This window comes from Ustilaginoidea virens, chromosome 2, assembly GCF_000687475.1.
Source record: "Ustilaginoidea virens chromosome 2, complete sequence".
NCBI classification, from domain to species: Eukaryota; Fungi; Ascomycota; class Sordariomycetes; order Hypocreales; family Clavicipitaceae; genus Ustilaginoidea; species Ustilaginoidea virens.
In genome coordinates, this window is record NC_057317.1 from 2780057 (window position 1) to 2802383 (window position 22327).

Here is a 22327-nt window from a genome sequence, read left to right on the forward strand (position 1 = left end):
TTGTGGCTGTTGCAGAGGCCGAGATGAACACACACACACACACAGCCAAAAAGAGAGAAAGAAAAAAGAAAGAAAAAAGGAAATAGAAAATAGTTACAAGCCTTTGATTGCATAGAATTAGGTACCTCTACTTGTTGATTTCAAGAAATGCCTGGCCCTTGTGTTCTAATACCAGCCAACGCCTTTATTGCTAGAAATGCCATGTATTCTTCCTCGACGCCAACATGCGAATTCAAAAGCAACAGATGAGGAAACCCAAACGACCAAAACATGCAAACGCCGTCTTCCATATACATCAACATGAACATGCTTCATCATTGTCCTGTAGACGGACTTTCTCACGTGGCCAATTAAGCAGACCGCTTCTTACGCCTCATGAATATGTCGACTGCCTTGCGTTTTCGCAGGATGCCGTCTGGTGGTGGTGGTGGCCCGGGGGGTGAAGATTCGCTGGCTGGGGGGGATGCTGGACCTGGACCGGCAGAGGCACCCCGCAGAGGACATGTCTGGGTGCGAGGGAGGTGTTGCGCTGCTCTAGGGGGCTCCGGTTGAGGTTGAGGCATGGGAGAAGCTCTCACCAAGGCCTTTGGCGGAGGGCTGGACGCAGACGCTCTGGGCTGCGCTGTTGTCACCGAGCCCTTGTACTTGTTTGATAGTATACCCGAGACTCGCTTCACCGGGCTGGTTCTCGAGCTTTCGCTTGCCGACTTTGAAGGGCGCGACAACGACGAAGAAGAAGCGGATGAAATTGGTGGCCTCGGTTTCGGCAGCGATTGGGGGGGCGATTGAAGTGCCGTCCTGGTTTTCGGTTCCAAGGGGGCTTGGGACGATCCGCCGCCATCCTCATCAAACAGGCGGTCGCAACCGTCATCGCCGTCGCCATCGCCATCGCCATGACCATCGCCATGACCATCGCCATGACCACCGCCACCACCGTCCTCATCCGAGTCGGAAATATACGTGGCGCGTTCCACGTGTTCCGCCATGGCCGCCGCCGACGGATCCGGTGGTTGGGCGAGGGATTGGTACTGCGGCTGTGCTGCCCTCCGATAGTCTGTCACCATGGATGCGGGCGCCTTTTGAACGGCCGGCATCCTTCTCGGCAAGCGGATCGGCCTCGACAAGGCGCCGTGGATGGTGGCAATCTCCTTGACTTCGCGGCGCACCTTGCGCATCACGCTGGCCCCGTTGGCGGTCTTTGTTCGGCTTCCGGCATTGAAGGACAGGTGATTCGAGTGCGCGTCCCTGCTGCCGCCGTACAGTCGCTTGCCTCCGCCCAGCCTGACGGATTTGGGCAGCAGTTTCCGCTCAATGATGCGGCTCGTGTTGTTTTCCTTGGCCTGCTTCAGGCCGGCCAGGGCGTTCTTGAGCTTGTCCTCGCTCTCCTGGAGGGCAGCGTCGTGGTCCCTTTTGTACTTGTCCCAGACTCGGAACCATCGGTCCGGGTTCTGGGGCTTGTAGGCCTTGGCCTTGTACTCCATGGGGAAGTCCTTCTCGATGAGCTTGAGCCATATCTCGCCCGTCTGGCCCTGGATTTGGGGCGAGTTGATTTCGATTAGCCGCAGCTGAGCCGCGCTGTCGACCTTGAGCAGGATGTGGCGGACGGCCTCGTAGGGCAGATAATCTCCTATGCTCTCGAGCCCTCGGAGGTTCTTGACACAAGTCGCAGTAGCGAGGTCAAACAGCGACCTGACGGGCATTTTTTTTTCTTTTTTTCCTTTTTTTTTGGGGGGGGGGGGGAAGGGGGGGGGATCGGGCGGGTGCCGGCGGGGGTTCTCTCGTACGTGGGAAGCAGGCAGACTAGGTCTATCTATCTCGTGGATATTCGGTTGCAGCAGCTGGTGGGGGCCGTGGCAGCGATCTGCTGCTTGTTCATATTTGGCGATGGGGACCGGGAAGAGCAACAAGTGAGTGGTTCCGGGATGGCAGTCGGGGGCTGGAGAGTAGGCCAAGCAAGAGATATTTATGCTTCCTGAAAAGTCATTGACGCCGAGTCGGGTGGGTGGCACAAGGTTTTGTGACAGTAGGGTGGCCCAAACTTTGAAAAGAGGAAGAAGGAAGGTAAGGTATGCTGTTCTTGACTCGACTTGTTGATGGCTGCATGGCTGTTTTAGCACGCAGGTTCAGTCATGCGCATCAGAGTACCGAGAACGGAGTAGAGAGCGTACAGAAGAAACAGAAACTTCTGAACCCAGGATTTATCTGACCATGTCGCCATATGTACTTTGCCAGAACGTGAGCGGGGAACGAAGCCCCGTCGTCTCAGGCTAGCGGCACGGGAGCGGCTACATTAGGTACCTGCAAGGTCAAGTACTACTATCTGCCTCCAAAGGTACCTCCGTACCCGTACCTCGAGGGCAATTCGCCGAATTGATTGATGGCCTTGCTGGGGCTTGCCTTCCATGCTTATGCGGTACCTTGTGCGGTACCTTGTGCGGTACATACTGTACGGAGCACTCCATGCAGGTGCAGCAGCACCTTGCAGTCGCGCCATTCATTGAAACATTGAAACAGTCTCTCCAACCTCCAAAGAAAAACAACGCCACCCCCCCTTGTCATCAAACGGAAGCACTCCAAAGCCTGGCCATCGCGACGGCCATCCAATCCACCATGGCTGACTCCAGTTTCGTCAAGCCGGAACCAGACGACGACAAAATCATGCCGTCTGCGACGCCGATGGACGAGGACGATCCGTTCGAGGACGCTGGCGACCTGGAGTTTTACGACAAGAGCATCCCGGGCAACAGCTCTGAAACTCTCTACCTGGCGCGCGTGCCCAAGTACATGTGGGATTCGTGGCTGAAGCTTGCCGAGAGGCTCGGCGACAAGGACGAAATCCAAATCGGCACGCTGCGCACCTGGAACGAGCCGCAGCCCGACGCCTCGGTCGAAGGCGGCACGAGGGACGTGACCAAGCTTCGGATGCTGCTCAATTCCAACTGCCCCGAGCACCAGGTCATTCCTCGCGAATACGATCTCGAAATCCTAGATCGCGATGTCAAGAACCACTTCATCTTCAGCGAGGAAGACCTCCCGGGGTACAAGATCAAGAACAAAGCCCGTGCCGATGCCGCCGCCGCCGGCATTCCCCAGTTCCTGTTGCGGCAAAGGCAAAACCAGGGTGTGGAGAGGACGGAGCGCTCGTTTGATCGAAGAAGCAGATACCAACCCTACTACCGCAAGGCTATTCCAAGTGAGTCCCTCTCGAGCGCTCGTTCGAAATAGTATACCTACACATACATACGTACATATATATATATATGTATATATATATATATATAAGGGGAGGGGGACCCCTGGGGCTAACCGAAATGCCAAACAGAACGCACAAAAATCTTTGGCAAGATACACTACGACGTTCGCGTTGAACCCCGAAACATCCAGGAGGAGGAGCGGCTGCTGGCCAAGCGCATCTTCGACGCTGAGCATTCAAAATCGAAACTTCAAATCATCAGCAGAAACAGCGCCTCGTCCATCATCAACCCAGGCACTGCGGGCTCGGCAACCTGGGGCGGAAACTTCATTGTAAGCCTCGCTCTTTTGCATTCATTCCCGATGCCGTTGACGTGCTAACCGCGGCCGTCCTGACGCAGAAAAATGCGGCACCCATTGTTAAGGCGAGGAAGGGTGAGGTGCTCAAGGCTGCCCGCATTCCCAAGAACCAGCTCTTGGATCTCATGTTTGACTGCTTCCGCCAGTATCAGTACTGGTCCATGAAGGCTCTGCGGCAGAAGCTGCAGCAGCCAGATTCCTATCTCCGGCAGGTCCTCGAAGAAGTGGCCGTGCTGCACAAGAGCGGCCGCTTCGCAAATCACTATGGACTCAACGACGCCTACAAAGACAAAGGTGGCAGCGAGGCCAAGGAGGAAGCCGCGGAAGCCGCCGACGATGGAGACGAGGATGAAAACGAAGAGATGGAAGACGTTTTACCGGCATAGCCGTGAATAAAACTACGATGGGGATACAGTTGCGATGACTGAAGCGTATTGTCTTTGGCTGTCTCGTGACAGGCGTACCGGAAAACTGGAAAGGTCTGTCAACATGACGTTTGACCGCATTGGCGTTTTTCTTCTTCTTCTTCTTCTTTTTTTCTTTTTTTTTATTGTGGCGTTGGGACAGAAAATACCACCTCGTGTACAGAGTCTCTCAACATGTATATATTGACTGAATCAATTGGGACCGTGCTACGTCCCGAGCCGTATCCACGCTCGGTCGCTGTCTTTGCAAACGTTGGTATTTATTTATTTATTTATTTATTTTTTTTGGGCTGACCCAGAGCTGCTAAGCTGGCTGGCGTCATTGGAGTTTCCTTCCGGAAGGGCAAACTCCCGACTTGCAAGCCAACAAGCCAGCCACACACCCCCCCCCCCAACCAGTTCATTCTCGTCGTTGCGTCAGGTTCGGGCATTAATGCACCCACCACCCGCAAACAAATGCCCTTGCCCGCGCAGGCTGTCGTCCGGAGTTGCACCTCGGCCAGCCCAGTCGCCGCATCCAAGCTGCGCATGGTGTTTGATTTCGACGGCACCATCACCGCGCAAGACACCATCAGCGAGCTGGCCGAGTCAGCCATCGGCTGGCAAAGTCGGCGAGCCGGACAGGATGCACGACCCGCCTGGGACCGCGCCGTGCGAGCCTATCTCGACGACTACGACGCCTACATGGCAGCTTTCCAGCCGTCCGAGCCGGAAAGGACGAGCATCGACCAGGAGAAGCTGCTGCTGGCGGGCCTGAAGTCGGTGGAAGAGGCCTCGTTGACGCGAGTGTCCCAAAGCGGGCTCTTTGCCGGCCTCCAGCGACACCATCTCGCCCGCATGGGCTCCGAGGCCGTCTCCTCCGGCAGGATTCAGGTGACGCGCGGATTCAAAGCCCTCTGCGACGCGGCAGCCGCTGCAGGGCCGGGCGCGGCGCAGCCGACCGTTCTGTCTGTGCACTGGTCGGCGGCCTTCATCGGAGGAGCGCTTGGCCAGCCCGGAGTCTGTGTCATCGCCAACGAAGTGTCCGAGGACGGGCACATCAACGGCCCGTCACCCGGCGCCTCCCGCCTGACAACGTCCGCAGACAAGGCCCGCGCCCTCGGCCGCATCCTCGACGGACCCGAGCGGCTCGTGTACTTTGGAGACTCTGCCACCGATCTGGAATGCCTCCTTTGGTGTCGCGGAATCGTCGTGGCCAAGCAGGAAGAGCGGTCGCCGTTGCTGAAGACGCTCGCCCGACTTGGCCTTGCTGTTCCTCACGTTGGGCAGCTGCGGCATCACGCGGGCAAGAGGCTTTTCTGGGCCCGCGACTTCCAAGAGGTCCTGGAGAGCGACGTCTTGGCCCATTTCCAGCTTGGCCGAGCACAGGACGAAGACGAGGACGAGGATGGATCTACATGATCAACCATCCCTTCTCCCAAGTAGATTTCGTACGTCAGGGCGGTAAAAAAAAGAAAAAAATCCTCGGCAGAGTCGAGAAGCATCCGAGTGTCTTTTGCTGTTCTTTCTCAACCTCACGTCTCTCGTCACACCTGCGCTTTTGGTGACTATTTAGAGTCATTCGCGATGCAGTCAGCCATGAAACTCATTGCCACTTTGTCCAGATGGAGATTTAGACGTTGCAGGTCTTGACGAAAAGCGCGATTGGGAAGCAGAGAGCAGGGACGGATTCTAGTTTTGCTGTATTCGTGAGCTACGGAGAAAGCCAAGAGCAAGTCAACCATCATTTCTGTCCTACTCTTCATTGTGAGGGGCGTAGCATTTTAATTCCGCAGGCAATGGTGGTTATCTGGGCCCAGTCCAGCCCTCGACTGCCCTGTCCAAATTGAAAGCCGCGCTGATAAGCGCAAGATGGCTAAATGCCTGTGGAGTGTTGCCCAGCTGTTCGCCGCTCCTGGCAATCTCCTCCGAGAACATGGATAAATGGTTGGAAAAGCCAAGCATGTTTTCGAACATGTTGACCGCGCGTATGAGGTATTTTGGTTCATATACGCCAGCCCGCGTCATGGCCTCCACAAGCCAGAATGTACACATGCTAAAGGCACCGTCGCGCCCTCCGACGCCTGATTGGGATTTCGCTCCCTCGTCAGCTTTACTGCATTGACCCGAGGTAGTGCTTCTATTCTCGATGGGGTCGTTGACATACCATCGTCAGACAAATCAGTATTGTAGCGGAACACCAAGCCCGTGCTGGTCAGACCTCCCTTCTCGGGGGGTAATAAGATCTTTTCCAGCGTGCTGACGAAACGCGGGTCGCAGGGGGCAATGAAGAACACGAGCGGAGCAATGAGAATAGACGAGTCCAGTACAGTCCTATTTTCGTAGCTTTGTATGAAAGCATTCATTTCCGTATTGTAACCTGGAGAGGAAGATCTTGTTAGCGTGGCCAGGTGATGAGCGCTTCTGCCAAATTTTCCAATCAAGAAAAAGAGGCAGCAATGGTTGCGAACCTTTCATCATGATTTCCTCGTAGAGCGAGTCTCGCGCAGCCATCCAATTGGCACGATTGGGACAAGGAAAGCACCTCTTGTCTGCAAGTCGAAGTCCTCGATCAAAAGCGACCCAGAGCATTATTTTCGAATAGGTGAAGTGCTGCTTTTGGCCGCGGACTTCCCAGATAGACATATCTGGCTCTGGTAGTGCATTGATGTCAGCAGTTTCCCGGTGCGCCAGCCCGTCGTTGTACTGTCAATATCGCTTGCTTACTGTCAATGATTGTCAATACGTAGTCTAAGGTTGAAAGAAACATTAGTAGACTGAGCGTGACGAAACAGTGACTGGATGCGGAAATGCAGATACCTAATAGCTCCCTGACTGCACACCAAACATCCCACGGAACGGGTTTGCCATACTTGTTGTACAAGTAAATGGCATCCATGAGTTCACCATATATGTCGAATTGCTGGTGGAAAGCAGCACTATTGCCGATTCGAACCGGTTTACTTCCACGGTAGCCATCCAGATGATCCAAAGTGAATTCGGGAATTTCAGTCCCACCCCGGATTGTGAACATTATGGGCAAGCCACCATCTGGCCAACGGGATTTGACAAAGCGCTCCATGATAAAGTCCATGTACGCGTCCGCCTCTGATCTGAAACCGAGACGAAGGAGTATGTAGATCGTGAAGCTGGAGTCACGCACCCACGAGTACCGGTAGTCCCAATTCCGCACGCCTCCGATATCTTCAGGAATGGAGAATGTGGGGGATGCCACAATGGCACCAGTTGGCTCTGGCAAATCTCATCAGCCGACGAATTTTCGCCTTTTCTTAACAAAGAAAAAAAAAAAAAAAAAAGGAGGTGATAGTTGAATGGAAAGACTTGGTCTTACCATAGGTCATCAGCTTGAGAATCATCAAGCTCCGTGCGACTACTTCTCTCCATCGGCCCTTGTATTTTGACTGGCGAATATACTGGTGCCAAAACATCTGGGTATCGTGTTGTTTGGTGTCAAGCTCCAGCGCCGAGATATAGCCCGTGATATGATTGGGCAAATCGTTTCGAAGAACGATGGAGATGGCCTCTCCCTCATGAATCTTGATTCGAGCAACGAGGCCCTCGCCAGCTATACCCTCCTTTGTAGCCTTCTTGAATTTCACGGAAGTGCAACCCTTGCCGCAGTCTCCTTCCTGCACGGCCACATCCACTTGAAGTTTCACATCCTTGCTGTGAAAGGTGGCAATTTTGCTTTCCGAATCGGATGGTGAGCAGAGAGTGGTAACATGGTGTTCCAACCCGTAACCGAAAGCGGGAAAGATTTCGACATCTAATAAAAGTTGAGTGTCATGGGAACGATTTCGATTCAACAAGTGCCCTTTGGAAGGATAGGAGCTTACCAAGGGTTAATGACCCCCTGACGCATTCTACTCTCCTGACCAACCATTTTTTGAGCTCTTCCTGCACTCTCTTTGCCTCACGATAAGAGCTTTGCTTGAAGTCTTTGGTCATGACGTTTCCATCCTTGGGCCGCGGGAAAAAGTCGACCAGATCTACAACGCCATCTTCATGAATGTACCGCGTTTGTAAGATGCATGTCGAAGGAAGATATTGCTGCTTGGTCGTACAGTTAAATTCTGCCGGTGGGGCGATACTAAAATAGCCGCCCTTGTCCTTGTCTAACAATCGACAGAATACTGAGGGCGAATCGAAGTCAGGCCTGTAATCAAGTTTCAGTACGCCAGACTCTCATGGCCTCAGCGTGACTACAATCATGACCGTATGGGAGTTGGGGAAAGAAGGGACATAAGCTAACCAGCATAAGAAATCGACGCTGCCATCTATGCCTACTAAAGCGCAAGTGTGCATATTGCCGATCATTCCGTAATCCTCTATTGGCAGGTAGCCACCAGTTTGAGCCCGTCGAGGATGTCCCTGATGAAACGCTGAGCTTTGCGAGGTCATTTTTTTCCGGCAAGTTCAGCTGATTGATGGCTGAGAAATTCCCTTGTCGGATTTGTCTATGGCTAGGAGAATTAGATGCTGACCCGGCTTACTTCTCTGGCTAGAGAGAATTGTGCCTTTGTAGACGGAAGACCGAACACGGGCTCGACATTGATAGCTCAAATCGAACTGTCATTACGGTGATTCAACGGCCCCATACCGTCCACACACACTGTACTTGGTAAGCGGGAGTGGAGTTGGCCAAGTGCATGACAGGTGCATGCAAGGGCCAGAATTCCGGGACGCCGGGTGGCCATGGCGGGGCTCCAAGTGGACAAGGGCCCAATCAAATATCCATGTCGATGGATGACATAGGAGGCTGCATTTGAAACTCAGACAGCAAGAAAGAAAGTGGCGGGAAAATGAAAGTCAATAAGCTATTGAAATTAAGATAAAAAGAACCTTTTCTTTTCATGGCGAGGAAAGTGTGCTTCCGGGCAACGCTTGGAACAACAGCTCTACCATCAGGTAGCCCGTATCAGTCAGTCATGTGCTAAGATGGCACTTGATTTGATAACGCTCCTGCTGTGTTGCGCCCCTGCACGCGACTAGAAGACTGTCGCCACTTCTTGTCGTAGTCTCGCGAAGCCCATGCTGCCAGCCGCCATCTACGATACCAGGTACCCTAAATTAGATTGATCCTTTTGACGGTGTCTGGCCTTCTGGATGGTTAGCATTACATATTACAACAATGATAACGCCTATGCAGCCTCCACAGAAACCGTTGGGAAGTTGCCGGGATGCCCGGGGACAAATTCCGCTAATCCAGTGGCGCCACCGCAAAACTGCCCTTGCGCCATGACGAACTGGGGAGAGTTGACGCACTGTACCTCGAAAAGCCATTGCGAGTGTGTCTTGCGCTAGGCCAGGATAGAATCAACCATGTGGTTTTCAACGTTGCAGCGAGAATGATGACGGGTTGCTACATCCTCCGAGGCTAACAACGGAGGCTATCATCGCAGTAGCGTATTATGGACTATGCTGTTGGAGCTAAGCCAAAACGGGAAGCAGTACCTCGGCATACATTTTTCCATGTCAAGTTAAGTGACTTCCTTTGCTTTTCACAACCCTAGGCTTTGTCGCTGTAGGCATTGCATCGCGATAATTAGGTGCCTTGTATAAAAAGGGGTCATCTTCCTTAAAGGTACTCGATATTTCACCGGCTGCGCACGTAGAGGCAAATAGTGATACCATAGCGTATATTTAGTGCCTTATGTGGTCTGCTTACATTTGGTACAGGGCATCTGCAAGATGTAGGTACCTGGCAAGGCAGCTTGTCAGTAACGAGTGCGGACTAGTAAGAGACTAATCCATCCCAAGCGGCCAAAAAAGTTGCATCGCATGAGCTTGCTAGCAAGGTGAAAGCCGGCAAAAGTCCTGAAAGCCAGTGCGAGGAACCTGGCAAAAGAAAAAGAAAGGGGAAAAAGGGGGAAATTTTTGGCTGACTGAGGGTTTGCCGGCTGAACCACTACCTAATGTGGAAATGTGTAGCCATATATGCTGAGGGCGAAGAATAGCAGGTATGCTAAGGTACTGTAGATACCTAATGTACCTAATGTACCTTGGGTTTTCTTTGCCTGTAACCAGACTGGTGTAGGCTGACCCTCTCCCTTGGTATTTTGAAACTAGCAATGGACTTTGGGCACGGCTAGAAGCTTTGATTGTTTGCGACCACACAGGTACGGCTAACTTTCAATTGCCTTGGAAGTGAGCGAAGAGCTAAAAGGTGCGTAATAGGTGTGAATGCCGAAGTCATGGATTTCGGAAATAGACTCACCATGATACTACCCCCGAAGCAGTACAGACTACAGACTGCGGAGGGCTGTGTAACGGACTCCGGAGTACTCAGTAGAACGGTTCAGGTATGGAGTTTGACCGAATACGGGTACGGATGCAACCCCAGCCCTTATTATTTGACCCCGCCCGACATTGTACCACGTACATACAGTACTAGCAAGTACGGATAGTGTGTACTCCGTACGGAGTACGGACAACAGGTTCCTCCAGTCATGGTCATTTGCGAAACCTGATTCTCCACATTTGAGCAGGTAACTACCTTCCCTTCCCTCCTATTGTCATAAGGCCGCCCACGCCCATATCACACAGCCGCCATCATCCCTGCAGAATTAATCGCGTGGCCAGGGTCATTGTCGCGCTAGTTGCCGAGAAGGTTGTCTGTTTACCTGCCTAGGGAGGTATCTTGTGGTATCTATTCGCAGTGGCGGTATGTACAGGCTACATGGCGCTACCGACCGGCACCTGGGCTCCTGGGCACCTGAGCAGCTACTACTCCCGGATCAGACTTTACTGACCACAATTTCAGACATTGAACCGGTCTCAGTCGATCAATGCCCTTGGGCTTAGGTACTCGAGCCACTCGAGCCAGACGCAGCATAGTTCCTGTCCAAACTCCCGCTCAATGACGAAACCCCTCGCGTGCCCACCCCATGCGCAGGTGAACTACCCAACATTGGCTAAGCCTGGGAAGCTCCGACCCCGTTGAGTTCTTCCATCATGCCCCTTGGCCCATCCAACTCTTCTTGTCCTCATCATACGTCTTCTCGTCTTTCCTCTTCGTTCCCTCGATCCGTCGACAACTCAGCCTCGTTTTCCATCCTCGGCGGTCAGATTCAAACCGATCCCCAGCCTCCCGCCTCCCACCCTGCCGGCTATTCCTCTTCTTCCTCCTCCCGAGACACGGCCGGCCCTGGGTCGGGCGGTATAGATATCGAGATGGAGCCAGTTCCAGGTCATCGCCGGCGGAAGAGCAGTTTGATGAATCCGATCGGCGGCCCCAGCAACATTGGTATTCCTCTGCCTGGAAGACCCATAACGCGCAGCTCCCGAGCCAATGGCACGTCCGACATGCTGGAGGAACCGAAGGAACATGGGGAATCAAGCAATCGACCAGGAGACTCTTCTTCCAGTAGAGATGGCTCAGGTAGAGACAGTTTAAGCGATGAGGATGTACGTGACGATGAAGAGATGGGCTTGACGGGGGAAGACCGAGCCCAAAAGCAAAAGAAGCGCAGGAGAAATACGTTGCTGGACAACAGAATCGCCCGCGAGAAGAATTTGTCAGCCGACGAGAAAAAAGAGGCCGATCGCAATGTCATCAAGAGCTTGGTTATCAACGGCGTCTTTATACTACTGTGGTATTTCTTTTCTCTGTCGATATCTCTGGTAAGTGATGGTCCCAGCAATTCCGTCTTTCCCCTTGCTAAGCAGAGCTGGAACCGGAATTGACACGCCACCATCCCATTAGTACAACAAATGGATGTTCGACAAAGACCTTCTCAACTTTGCATTTCCTCTCTTCACGACTGCTACGCACATGCTAGTGCAATTTGGCTTGTCGGCCTTGGTCCTGACATTCGTACCATCTCTGCGACCCCAAGTGGCACACAACTCCAATGGGGAACGGTCAAGACACGAGTCTGACTCTCAAGGTTCTGTCATGTCCAAGATGTTTTATCTCACTCGTATTGGACCCTGCGGGGCCGCCACCAGCCTGGACATTGGGCTCGGCAACACTTCCCTGAAGTTCATCAGCCTGACATTTTACAGTACGTCAAGGGGCATGCTCCAACCATCCTTCCAAGTCTACTCATGCTCTCTCTAACGCCACATCGAAGCCATGTGTAAATCGTCTTCGCTCGCATTTGTACTTATTTTCGCCTTCGTCTTTCGCCTCGAAACTCCTACCTGGCGCCTCGTTGCCATTATAGCAGCCATGACGCTGGGTGTCATTCTCATGGTGTTTGGGGAGGTCGAATTCAAGCTTGGAGGTTTTGTCCTCGTGATATCTGCGGCTTTCTTCTCGGGTCTACGCTGGGCGCTGACGCAAATCTTGCTTCTGCGGAATGCGGCCACGTCCAATCCATTTTCCAGCATCTTCTTCCTTTCTCCCGTCATGTTTGCCGTCCTTTTTATCCTCGCTATTTTCGTTGAAGGCTTTGGTCCACTGTGGGACGGGCTTCGGGTTCTCACCGAGCAATGGGGGTACATCCGGACGCCGTTTTTCCTACTGTTTCCCGGCTGCATTGCTTTTCTCATGATTGCATCCGAGTTTGCGCTGCTTCAGCGCACGTCCGTTGTCACACTATCAATCGCAGGCATATTCAAAGAAGTCGTCACCATTTCAGCCGCTTCCATCGTATTCGACGACAAGCTTACACCAGTCAACCTTGTTGGTCTCCTCACTACTATTGCCGCCATCGGCGCGTACAACTATGTCAAGATAACCAAGATGCGCCATGATGCACAAACCAAAGTACACGAGCGGCATACTGGTTCTGATTCTGTTCCAGTGGTACCGATAAGTCAATATGGAAGGGGTAGCGACGGTGAGAATGACGACTTGGCAGAGGAGACTGCTGGTTTGCTGCTGCAGAATTCAGAGCAGGATCAGAGTTTTGTCACGCCTCATCCACCTCACAGGCCGTCAAACTCGTGAATGGGCTAGGGGCTGTTCACAGTTGGTGGCCGGGGGGAACTGGAAAGAAGAGAAAAAAATACATGAAGGGGGGTAGAAACTGATTTAAGGGGCATTTCACGCATTTCATGCATTTCTTCTTCTTCTTTTTTTTTTTGTCACACATCCACTCTCGGTTACTCGGCGCTTTTTTTTCCTTGTTTTTTTCCATCTTTTTTTTTTCAGGGCTTTTTTGCGCAAGTGTATGTCTATTTCAATCGGTCGTGTATTGATTGCCATTGGTTCGGTCCCGGCATCGAAAATATCGTCTTTTTTTTGGTCAAGATATCGGGGAAGTGACGTATGGAAAGAAGAAGGGGAGACACGTCCACACCTTGCGTGCCTTACGTGGAGGATGCGGCTCGGTTGTTGAGCCGGGGTTATGCGAGCATTTACAGGCAAAGGCAATACCAAACAACCTAGAGGCGGAGACACCTAATCGGGGTAAATGATAGATGGACTTGAATGTCCTGGTCAGATACTGTAGTCAGTTTGTGTGTCAAACATGAAGGGACACGCCTGCAGCTCCCGACGTATGGGCACTGAGTTATAGAGCCATAGCTTGCAAGATTGCGGAGCAAAGAGATTGGACAAACGGTTGGAAATTGTCAAGGGGCAATGTAATATCCAAGTTCGCTGAAGACACACGATGGTGCGTTGATGCTAGCACACCTATGAACGCCGAGATCCCGACTTTCTCAACTGAGCCCATGTACAAGCTTGCATAAAAAAAAAAAAGAAAAGAACATTGCCGCTTGACATCAACCCAATAATCGCAGGCCATTTTTGGTCTTTTGTCCCGGTTTTACGACGCCTGTGGGAGCGACTGGGCCAAGACTTGGCTCGTAACCACCGGCAGATGGGCCAAATGAGCCGTCGCTCCCTTGCTTGTTGCCCGATTTCTTGTGATTCTGCCTTCCTCGCTTCTTATCCTTGGCCGTGACGGCTTTGATTTCGGTGTTTGCCTTTTTGACAATGACTGGATGGCTCTGGATGTACTGGCCATTCATTGTCTTGGCGGCGTTGAAGAAATCATCTGCATCGCTGAAGCTGACAAAGCCGTAGCCCTTGGACTTGTTTGTCCTCTTGTCGCGGACGACCTTTGCTTTCTGAACGGACTTCCAGGGCGCAAAGGCTTTGAGGAGGGAGTCGTCGGTTGTTTCGCCGGCGAGGTTGCCCACAAAGAGACGCAAGTGAGCGGGATCCCATTCGAGGAGGCTGTCATCCGTCCACTTTTTCCCGCCGCCCTGACGGACGACTGTCTTTTTCTTGTCCGGGTTGTCCGGCACGGCGGTGGGCGGTAGCTCTGGTCTCGGCGGCACGTCGGCAGGAATGGGTTTGCCGTACCTGTCGAACGTCGGGGCAGCGGGGTCTCTCGAGTATGCGCTTTGCCACTGCGCTATTTGAGCCGCCATGTCGGGATCATAATCGTTTGGGTTCGCAGCGGCGGCGGCGGCCGCGGTGGCGGCCTGTTGGCCAGGGCTAGGGAAAGGGTTTCTGATTTGCGGTGCGGAGACGTACGGCGCTGCGGGGGCTTGGGTGTAGCCTTGAGGCCCGTAGCCGTGCTGGTGGTGGTGGTGGTGTTGGTGTTGGTGTTGGTGTTGGTGTTGGTGTTGCTGGTGTTGCGCTGATGCGGCTTGGTATCCATATCCTCGCCCTCCCGAGCTCAGGTTGGGGTTCGCAGCAGCCGGATGGCTTTGATACGTGGACTGGCCATAATGGGGGGTGGTGGAGGCGCCGGAGTAGCCAGGGGGGCCGCCGGCGTTGTAGGAGGTTCCGCTCGAGTAGGACTGCCCGGGGGCTTTCGAGAAGGCCGAGAAGGCAGGTTTGAAGCCCGATCGACCGGTACTGCCATTGCCAGCACTGGCCGGGGGTCGAGGCGGGAGCGAGCTGGTGCCTGGAGGAGGCTGGTATGCCATGATGAACAAGAGCGAAACTTTTCTTCTTCTTTTTTTTTTTTTTTTTCTCTTGGATCTTGCACAAGGGCTTTGCCTTGTTGGACGTACCTTTGAGCCGCTAAACGCCCAAGGTCGAAATCGCGCGCAAGCCCAAGTAAGGGGGGTGGCAAGACGCGAGCTTTTGTATAATTGCGGTGATGCGACGTGAAGCGCCGAAAAGAGACGTGTAGGTGACGCGGCGGAATCACGACGGCAGGTTTGCAAAGGGTTGGCTGGTGGTTGGTGTTGGGGGGTGGTTGATTCATGGGGGACTCCCTCCAACTTGAGCAAGGCCGAGAATTAATTTCTGTTCCCCGCAGGTCGCGGTCACGTGATATTCCTCAGCCGTCGATTGGAAGCCTCACCAAGAACGTGATGGCGGGTGGGAAAGGTGAATTTGCATCAAGCGAGACGGGCTACTCTACTTGTCTAGTCTAGCACGAATTTCGAGACCAAGTTTGCTTGTTTAACCTTGTAAAGGGAACGATGGGCGGCGTCTCGGCCGGTAGCCCGTGTTTGCGTTTGGGGGAACGGCGGACGCGCACCAGGTATGTTCTGTAGGGGGCATGCGTCCCAGCTTGCCACTGCTTGCTAAGTCCCGAATACGCCAGACACCTCAGCTCCGCGGTGCGTAACCCATCGCCGTGCTTTGGCCAGAGGCTCACCAGAGCTATGAAGCCTGCAGCGAGTGACCGGCAAAAACCTAGGTACCTACCTACCTACCTTACCTAAGCTATGTACCAACCTGGTACCTAAGGTGCCTAAAGTGGGAACAAAGGGTGCCGGCAAATGGTAACTGCCTGGCATGGTCCGTACGGGAATTACGTGCTCCGTAGTCGGAGAAGGTTGCATGCATGTACATATTTTTGCTATATTGATGCCCTGCACATGCGCTCTTTCTTGGGCGCGGCGGTTCGGACCCTGTGTCCACCGACGCAGACGCAGACGCAGACAGACACAGCTCGAAAGAAGAACTGGTGGGGACGCTCAATCGAACTAAAGAGCAAGCAGACGCAAGCAGACGCAAGCCAGTAGTCGACAGTCGTGATGCAAAGTGCTGATGGAAGGAAGCAATGCAAAGTCCGGATGGCAAGCCAGGGTGCCCAAGGTACTGCTAACCCAAGGTACACGTCGCTCTAGCCTCTCTGCATACTGCACAGAGTACGGACAGAGTACGGACTACGGAGTACTTTCGGAGTACAAAAGCATGGTGGACGGGACCCCGCCAATCAGTGCCTCCTCGTCGACATACATACCCGCTTTATCCGAGCCCCCCCACCCCCACCCAAACTTTGCCTGGCATCTGTCTGTCTGGTTGTTCCATGTTCCATGTTCCATGTTGTTTGCTGGAACGACGGACGATAACCGCCCAGCGCCGTCATTTCTTCTAGCCCCCTGTCCCCCTGTTCCCCTGTCCCCCAACTCTCTTCGACCCCTCCAGCGTTATAATTCTCTCATCCTGCACCACCAGCCTTTCCGGGTCACCTGGCACCTGGAGCTTGCTTACTTACCCTCTCTCTACTTTTTTTTTCTTTTTCTTCTTCTTCTCCCTCCCTCGGCTCCCTTTTCTTTGCTTCAACTCCTAACTCCTCGTTGCTCCGTTTCCTCGCCAAATTATCCCAGGGGAAAAAAAGAAAATAAGGGCAGGAAAAATAATAAAAAAAAAAAAAAGAAAGAAAAAAAGAGAGAGAGAGAGAGAAAGACGACACCGGCATCATGTCTGGGCCCGTGTAAGTGCCTGCCTTTCTTCTCACCGGTTGAACCCCTCCTTCCTTCCCCTAACCCCACCACCACCAACCCCCGCCCCCAAAGTCTGCTGTGCAGTGCACTCATGACCTCAATTCGCGCACCTCGACAACCTGCTATCGCAGCAAGTTGTTGGTGTTTCTGCTCTGCCCACGCTCCTAGTCTCCGACTCTTGCTTTATTTCGGATTGCGTGCGCGGCGCCGCAAAGCGGCTCAGCTTTGGGGCGAGGGCACATTTGATGTGCGACCCCCAGTGGGGTCTTGCTCATTGAACCTCGACTTGGACACCCTGCTCATAACCGCCGCGTGGCCCTGTGGCCGCCCTGAGACAGCGCTCGCCTCGCACATCTCAAGCTCGGCGGCGCCCAACAGCCGCCCCAGCCTCTTTCACCACCCTCGATTTCTGCATCTGGCCAAGCTTCAGAGTATACTGACAATGCTCCAAGCGCTGATCTGGGCCTCATCGGCCTTGCTGTCATGTAAGTATGCCATGGTCCCCGTTGAAGGAGAAGAAGAAGAAGAATGAGAAAAGGGAACCGAGGAAGAAGAGGAAAAACAGAGGGAGAAACTCCGACCACGGCTCTTGGAGCTAGCCCCCTCACACCTTTTGCTGTTGCTGACGGTCGCGGACAGGGGACAGAACCTCATCTTGAACATGGCCGACCACGGTTTCACCATTTGCGCTTTCAACCGAACCGTCTCCAAAGTCGACCATTTCTTGGCCAATGAGGCCAAGGGCAAGTCTATTGTCGGTGCCCAATCTGTCGAGGAATTCATCGGCAAGCTCAAGTCCCCTCGACGGGTTATGCTTCTCGTTCAGGCTGGCAAGCCCGTCGATGAATGGATCGAGAAGCTCCTGCCTTTGCTGGAGAAGGGCGACATCATCATTGACGGCGGCAACTCTCACTTCCCCGACTCCAACCGCCGCACCAGGTACCTTGCCGGCAAGGGCATCCGATTTGTCGGCTCCGGAGTTTCCGGTGGCGAGGAGGGCGCGCGATACGGACCTTCTCTGATGCCCGGCGGCAATGAGGAAGCCTGGCCTCACATCAAGGACATCTTCCAGAGCATCGCTGCCAAGAGCGACGGCGAGGCTTGCTGTGAGTGGGTCGGCGATGAGGGTGCTGGCCACTACGTAAAGATGGTCCACAACGGAATCGAATACGGCGACATGCAGCTGATTTGCGAGGTACGTCGGGTCTCGGGGTCTTGTCCGAGAGGAGAAAATGCTTCCGCTCCCCAAGGAGTATATGGATGGCTGGCTGACCAGGACTTGGGTTCAGGCGTACGACATCATGAAGCGTGCTCTTGGCCTCTCCAACAAGGAGATTGGCGACGTCCTTGCCAAGTGGAACAAGGGTGTCCTGGACTCCTTCCTGATTGAGATTACTCGCGACATCATGTACTTTAATGATGATGACGGCAAACCGCTCGTCGAGAAGATTCTTGACCAGGCTGGCCAGAAGGGCACGGGCAAGTGGACGGCCGTCAATGCGTTGGACTTGGGCATGCCCGTCACTCTGATTGCCGAAGCCGTCTTGGCTCGGTGTCTGTCGGGCATCAAACCCGAGCGTGTTGAAGCATCCTCCAAGCTCCAATATGTCTCCCGCGGCAGCGGCAAGTTTGAGGGCAACAAGGAACAGTTCCTCGAGGATCTGGAGCAGGCTCTATACGCCTCCAAGATAATCTCTTACGCCCAGGGTTTTATGCTTATGCAGGAGGTATGTTGTTTCCTGGACAGTCCAGTGGTTGGGGGCGTGAAGATGAGTTCTCGGAGCTGGGAAAACTGACCGGGGCAAATTCCCAACCAGGCCGCCAAAGAGTTTGGCTGGAAGCTGAACAAGCCTTCCATCGCCCTCATGTGGCGTGGTGGCTGCATCATCCGATCCGTCTTCTTGAAAGACATCACGGCCGCGTACCGCAAGGATCCCGAGCTTCGCAACCTGCTCTTTGACGATTTCTTCAACAAGGCCATCCATGCTGCTCAGCCTGGCTGGAGAGACGTCGTGTCCAAGGCTGCCGAGCTTGGTATCCCCACTCCCGCTTTTTCCACTGCCCTGTCGTGGTTCGACGGTTACCGCACCAAGGACCTGCCCGCCAATCTGCTGCAGGCTCAGCGTGACTATTTCGGGGCTCATACTTTCCGCATCAAGCCCGAGTTCGCCAGCAGCAAGCACCCCGAGGGCAAGGACATTCATGTCAACTGGACGGGCCGTGGTGGCAACGTTTCTGCGTCTACGTACCAGGCATAAAAGGATCGCCTATGGTACCGATGGCGATGGGGAAGGGGGGGAGAGGGGGGGGTAACAGATTGGGAAGCAAGATGACGAGCAAAATTTGATGTCAAAAAGGAGACTTGGTGGGCGGACCGTTGCGGTTCGATACCAAGAAGCGCCATGTAAAGACGGCAGAATGCTTTCAACCAGGACTGGTTTTCTACAACAATGAAAGAAAAAAAAAGTAAGAAGAAGAAAAAAATTCCGAGGAGAGAGGGGGGAGAGAGAGTTCATAGGCTATAGTAATGGAATTCGTAGTTCTTTTTTTTTATTTTTTTATTTATTTATTTTTTTTATTGGCCCTACCACCCGGACTGACTGACTACCGTTGAACAATACAAAGGCATGGATTGAGGCTCGCTTTTGTTGGACTATGTGAGGAGTTGGGACGACGTGTGGGTAGGTGCCGCCTCTGATTGGACAGCGTAGCATCACCCTCGTCCCGTCGCGAAGGAAACTCCAGGTCCAACGCGAACAAAGCAGCTTTGCCATGTGGAATCTGATCCCATCGCAGCCCATCACAGCCCATCACAGCCCATCACAGCCCCATCGCAGCCCATCGCGAGCGATTGCGCCCGCCGTTTTTTTCTTGATCGAGATTTTCATCAAGCCTCAGGCAGGGCCACATCCATCAACAACCCACCTGATAGGGAGCGGATTCGACCAAGCCAGGCATCTAGAGCTCCACCGGCCAACGCCCCGATTGCTTTGCTTTGCTTTGCTTTGCTTTGCCTTGCTTTGCTGGGGCGCTCCGCGACTACCCAAAACTCTACCCGACCAACGTGGGAGACGCTGCGTTCCAAAAACCATGGCACAACCAGACCCCAGCAGCAGCGTCCCCCAGGACCTGGTGAGCCCTCTGCCGTCCCCGTTCCCATTCCCATTCTCATCCCCATCCCCGGCATCGCATCGCATCGCGGCACGTTGCTAACCAGGCGCGGGGGCAGATGCCTCACGTGCATCTCGTCTCTTCCTACCGATACCCGACAATGCCTCGCTTGGACCTCAGCGAGGTCGCCAAGTGGCTCATGACTGCGCCGCAGATTGCCAGAGACCGCGCTCCGTTCTTCTGGACCTACCTGGACAAACCTGCCGACGGCACCATCTTGTTGACATGGCAGCCTCTCCAGAGACTGGGCACCAATTTCGCAACCGACGGCTTCGTGTGGGCGCCCCCCGAGCAGGTCTACAAGCATGACTTGGGTAATGGATTGGTACGGTTAATTTTTTTTTCTTGTTTCATATTTTTTTTCCCTTTCTTTTTCATGTGGACAGCCAGCACAGCCAGGGAGGGAAGGGGGGGGGAGGGCGCTGCTGCTTACCTCGACTCTCGCTGCAAGCAGCAAGCAGCAAGCGGCAAGCGGCAAGCGGCCAGCGGCCAGCGTAAGCCTGTGTGCGGTTCGGTCCGGGGCTAATTGCAAATCACCAGATGCTCGAGATTTACTATCTCAAGACGGGATACATCCCCGGCGAGCAGTACGCGCTGCACACCCGGCGACGATTTCGGCTAATACCTGCACCCGGCCACCCCAACCCGCCGCAGTTGGACATGAGCCTGTTCATTGTTCACTACGGTCCTTCGGAGCACAACGATCGAATTCCCGCCACAATGGTCCCGTACGACGAACGGGTCAACGCAATCATGGGACAGCGAAGCTACCTTTTGCGCGCCGGACAGATCCGCCGCAAGGAGTTTATGCTTTCCGACCGTGTCAACTGGCCTTCGCTCCCAGAGCTTACCCGACAGCAAATGGGCCCTCAAGCGACCCCGAGAGGCGTTCCTCAGCAGATGGCGTACCCGCCTCATGCCGCCCCCGGTCCCCCGGCCAAGCGTGCGAGGCATGCTCAGGGTCAGAACCAGCAGCAGCAGCCGGCGGCGCAGTCGGCTCCTCCGGCGGACGACGACGACGACGACGACGACGACGACGAGGATGTCTCGAGGGGCGACATGTTTGACCTCTGGACGCCGAGAGAGCTGGCCATTGAACGCTACCGGCAGAACCACGAATGGATGGAGGAGATTCTCTCCTCGGCCTACAGGCTGGGCCAAATCCAACCTTCGGATCTCAACCTCGGCCTCAAGGGCGAGCTCGCCTCGCTGACGCAAGGCATCTTCGCCGCTCACGGGGGCGATTTGTCCGCGCAGTCCCCCGAGAAGCCGTACGTCGGCCGCCTCGATCCCGGGCTGGCCGACGAGTTCCGGAAGCGCGTAGACAAGCACATCGAGTCGACGCAAGCCGAGATGAAGAGCATGGAAGAGGAGCATGCCAAGCTCATGGCCAGTCTCAACGCTGCTTCGCTCCTCAAAGCCAAGGAGAGGGAGGTTCGCTCCATCCCGGACCCGCCCGCCCCGGAAATCTCGACGACGCAGGACCGAACGGAGGCTCGGGATGAACAAGGCAAGACATTGTCACCGGCAGCAGCGGCGGCGGCGGCGGCCATGCACGAGACGACGACGACGACGCCGCCCTTTGACGAGATGCTCAAAGAGGTCGAAGCTGCTCTCGGTCGCAAGATCGAGGCGCGTCCCCGCGTCAAGCGAGTCCAAGACGGAGGGCACCTAGCGCCGGCTGCCAAGCCGCCCACTCCCGCCGCGCACAACCCCCAAATGTCCCGGCAGCCGTCCCAGTCGGGCTCGCACAACAGCGGCTTGATGATGGGCGATTCCGACATGGACATGGGTGGCACCGCGGCAGGCTTGCTGGACCAGATGCACACCGGCTTCTCCTCCATGTCGACGCCGCAGGCCCAGGCGTCGGCCGCGCAGTCCAACGCCCCCACGCCGTCCAACGCCAACAACGCCCCGTCCCCCGGCCCCGTCGCAACCCTGCCCCCGGCTCAATCGGCCGAGCCAGCCGGCGGGCCCCCACGCGCAGCTCCTCAAGCGGCTGCCGACGTCGACATGACCGGGACGACGGATGGCGTGGCCGCCAAGGGACCAGCCGCCGCCGCCGCTGCTGCTGCTGCGCCTGCCCCGGACACCGGCACCGACAGCGGCGACTGGATCGTAGTGCCCAAAGGCGGCGGCGCGCCCCCCGACAACGCCGCCCCCATGCCAGCGGCATCTGCTCCACCCGCCAAGGGCCCCGGGCCTGCAGCCCACGCAGAAAACGACCAGCAGCAGCAGCAGCAGCAGCAGCAGCACAAGCCAGCCACCGCGGTCGCCAAGCCCGCATCGTCGGCCGCCACCCCTTCCGCCTTTGACCAGAACGACTTCAGCTCCCTCGGCGACTTGGACACCGCCGCAGACGCCATGGCCGGCTACGACGCGCCGGACCTCGACGGCCCCGGCGGCCTGGGAGACGACCTCGATCTGCAGATGGACATGGAGGACTCTGCCTTCGGAGACGCCTTTCACGGCGTCGGCTCCGCCGGGACCCCCGGGGGCGACGGCCACACCCAGGAGCTGTGACGCGACCGTTGCGGGGGCCACCCTTTTTTTTTTTTTTTTTTGATTTTTGATTTTTCTTTTTTATA

General features: G+C 54.8%; 8 protein-coding genes across 8 annotated transcripts; 5 read left to right on the forward strand and 3 right to left on the reverse strand.

The window, feature by feature from the left end:
• Nucleotides 1-350: 350 nt before the first annotated feature.
• Nucleotides 351-1700, reverse strand: UV8b_02521 (uncharacterized protein; the record flags this gene model as incomplete). Its single annotated transcript, XM_043140019.1, has 1 exon — nt 351-1700. The coding sequence occupies one exon, from the start codon at nt 1698-1700 to the stop codon at nt 351-353; it is 1350 nt and encodes a 449-aa protein (XP_042995953.1).
• Nucleotides 1701-2610: 910 nt separating this feature from the next.
• Nucleotides 2611-3938, forward strand: UV8b_02522 (uncharacterized protein; the record flags this gene model as incomplete). The annotated part of the gene is made up of 3 exons (XM_043140020.1): nt 2611-3193; nt 3323-3525; nt 3594-3938. The coding sequence occupies 3 exons, from the start codon at nt 2611-2613 to the stop codon at nt 3936-3938; spliced, it is 1131 nt and encodes a 376-aa protein (XP_042995954.1).
• A 495-nt stretch (nt 3939-4433) lies between these two features.
• UV8b_02523 (uncharacterized protein) lies at nt 4434-5378 on the forward strand (the record flags this gene model as incomplete). The annotated part of the gene is made up of 1 exon (XM_043140021.1): nt 4434-5378. The coding sequence occupies one exon, from the start codon at nt 4434-4436 to the stop codon at nt 5376-5378; it is 945 nt and encodes a 314-aa protein (XP_042995955.1).
• Nucleotides 5379-5762: 384 nt separating this feature from the next.
• UV8b_02524 (uncharacterized protein) lies at nt 5763-8378 on the reverse strand (the record flags this gene model as incomplete). The annotated part of the gene is made up of 8 exons (XM_043140022.1): nt 5763-6040; nt 6124-6336; nt 6428-6610; nt 6684-6707; nt 6777-7208; nt 7309-7743; nt 7814-8133; nt 8230-8378. The coding sequence occupies 8 exons, from the start codon at nt 8376-8378 to the stop codon at nt 5763-5765; spliced, it is 2034 nt and encodes a 677-aa protein (XP_042995956.1).
• Nucleotides 8379-10931: 2553 nt separating this feature from the next.
• On the forward strand, nt 10932-12873 carry UV8b_02525 (uncharacterized protein; the record flags this gene model as incomplete). The annotated part of the gene is made up of 3 exons (XM_043140023.1): nt 10932-11600; nt 11683-11983; nt 12053-12873. The coding sequence occupies 3 exons, from the start codon at nt 10932-10934 to the stop codon at nt 12871-12873; spliced, it is 1791 nt and encodes a 596-aa protein (XP_042995957.1).
• A 779-nt stretch (nt 12874-13652) lies between these two features.
• On the reverse strand, nt 13653-14810 carry UV8b_02526 (uncharacterized protein; the record flags this gene model as incomplete). The annotated part of the gene is made up of 1 exon (XM_043140024.1): nt 13653-14810. One exon carries the CDS (start codon nt 14808-14810, stop codon nt 13653-13655), a length of 1158 nt encoding a protein of 385 aa, XP_042995958.1.
• Nucleotides 14811-16544: 1734 nt separating this feature from the next.
• Nucleotides 16545-18826, forward strand: UV8b_02527 (uncharacterized protein; the record flags this gene model as incomplete). The annotated part of the gene is made up of 5 exons (XM_043140025.1): nt 16545-16558; nt 17021-17053; nt 17208-17763; nt 17858-18295; nt 18386-18826. The coding sequence occupies 5 exons, from the start codon at nt 16545-16547 to the stop codon at nt 18824-18826; spliced, it is 1482 nt and encodes a 493-aa protein (XP_042995959.1).
• Nucleotides 18827-19658: 832 nt separating this feature from the next.
• On the forward strand, nt 19659-22262 carry UV8b_02528 (uncharacterized protein; the record flags this gene model as incomplete). Its single annotated transcript, XM_043140026.1, has 3 exons — nt 19659-19700; nt 19798-20064; nt 20280-22262. 3 exons carry the CDS (start codon nt 19659-19661, stop codon nt 22260-22262), a joined length of 2292 nt encoding a protein of 763 aa, XP_042995960.1.
• Nucleotides 22263-22327: the final 65 nt, after the last annotated feature.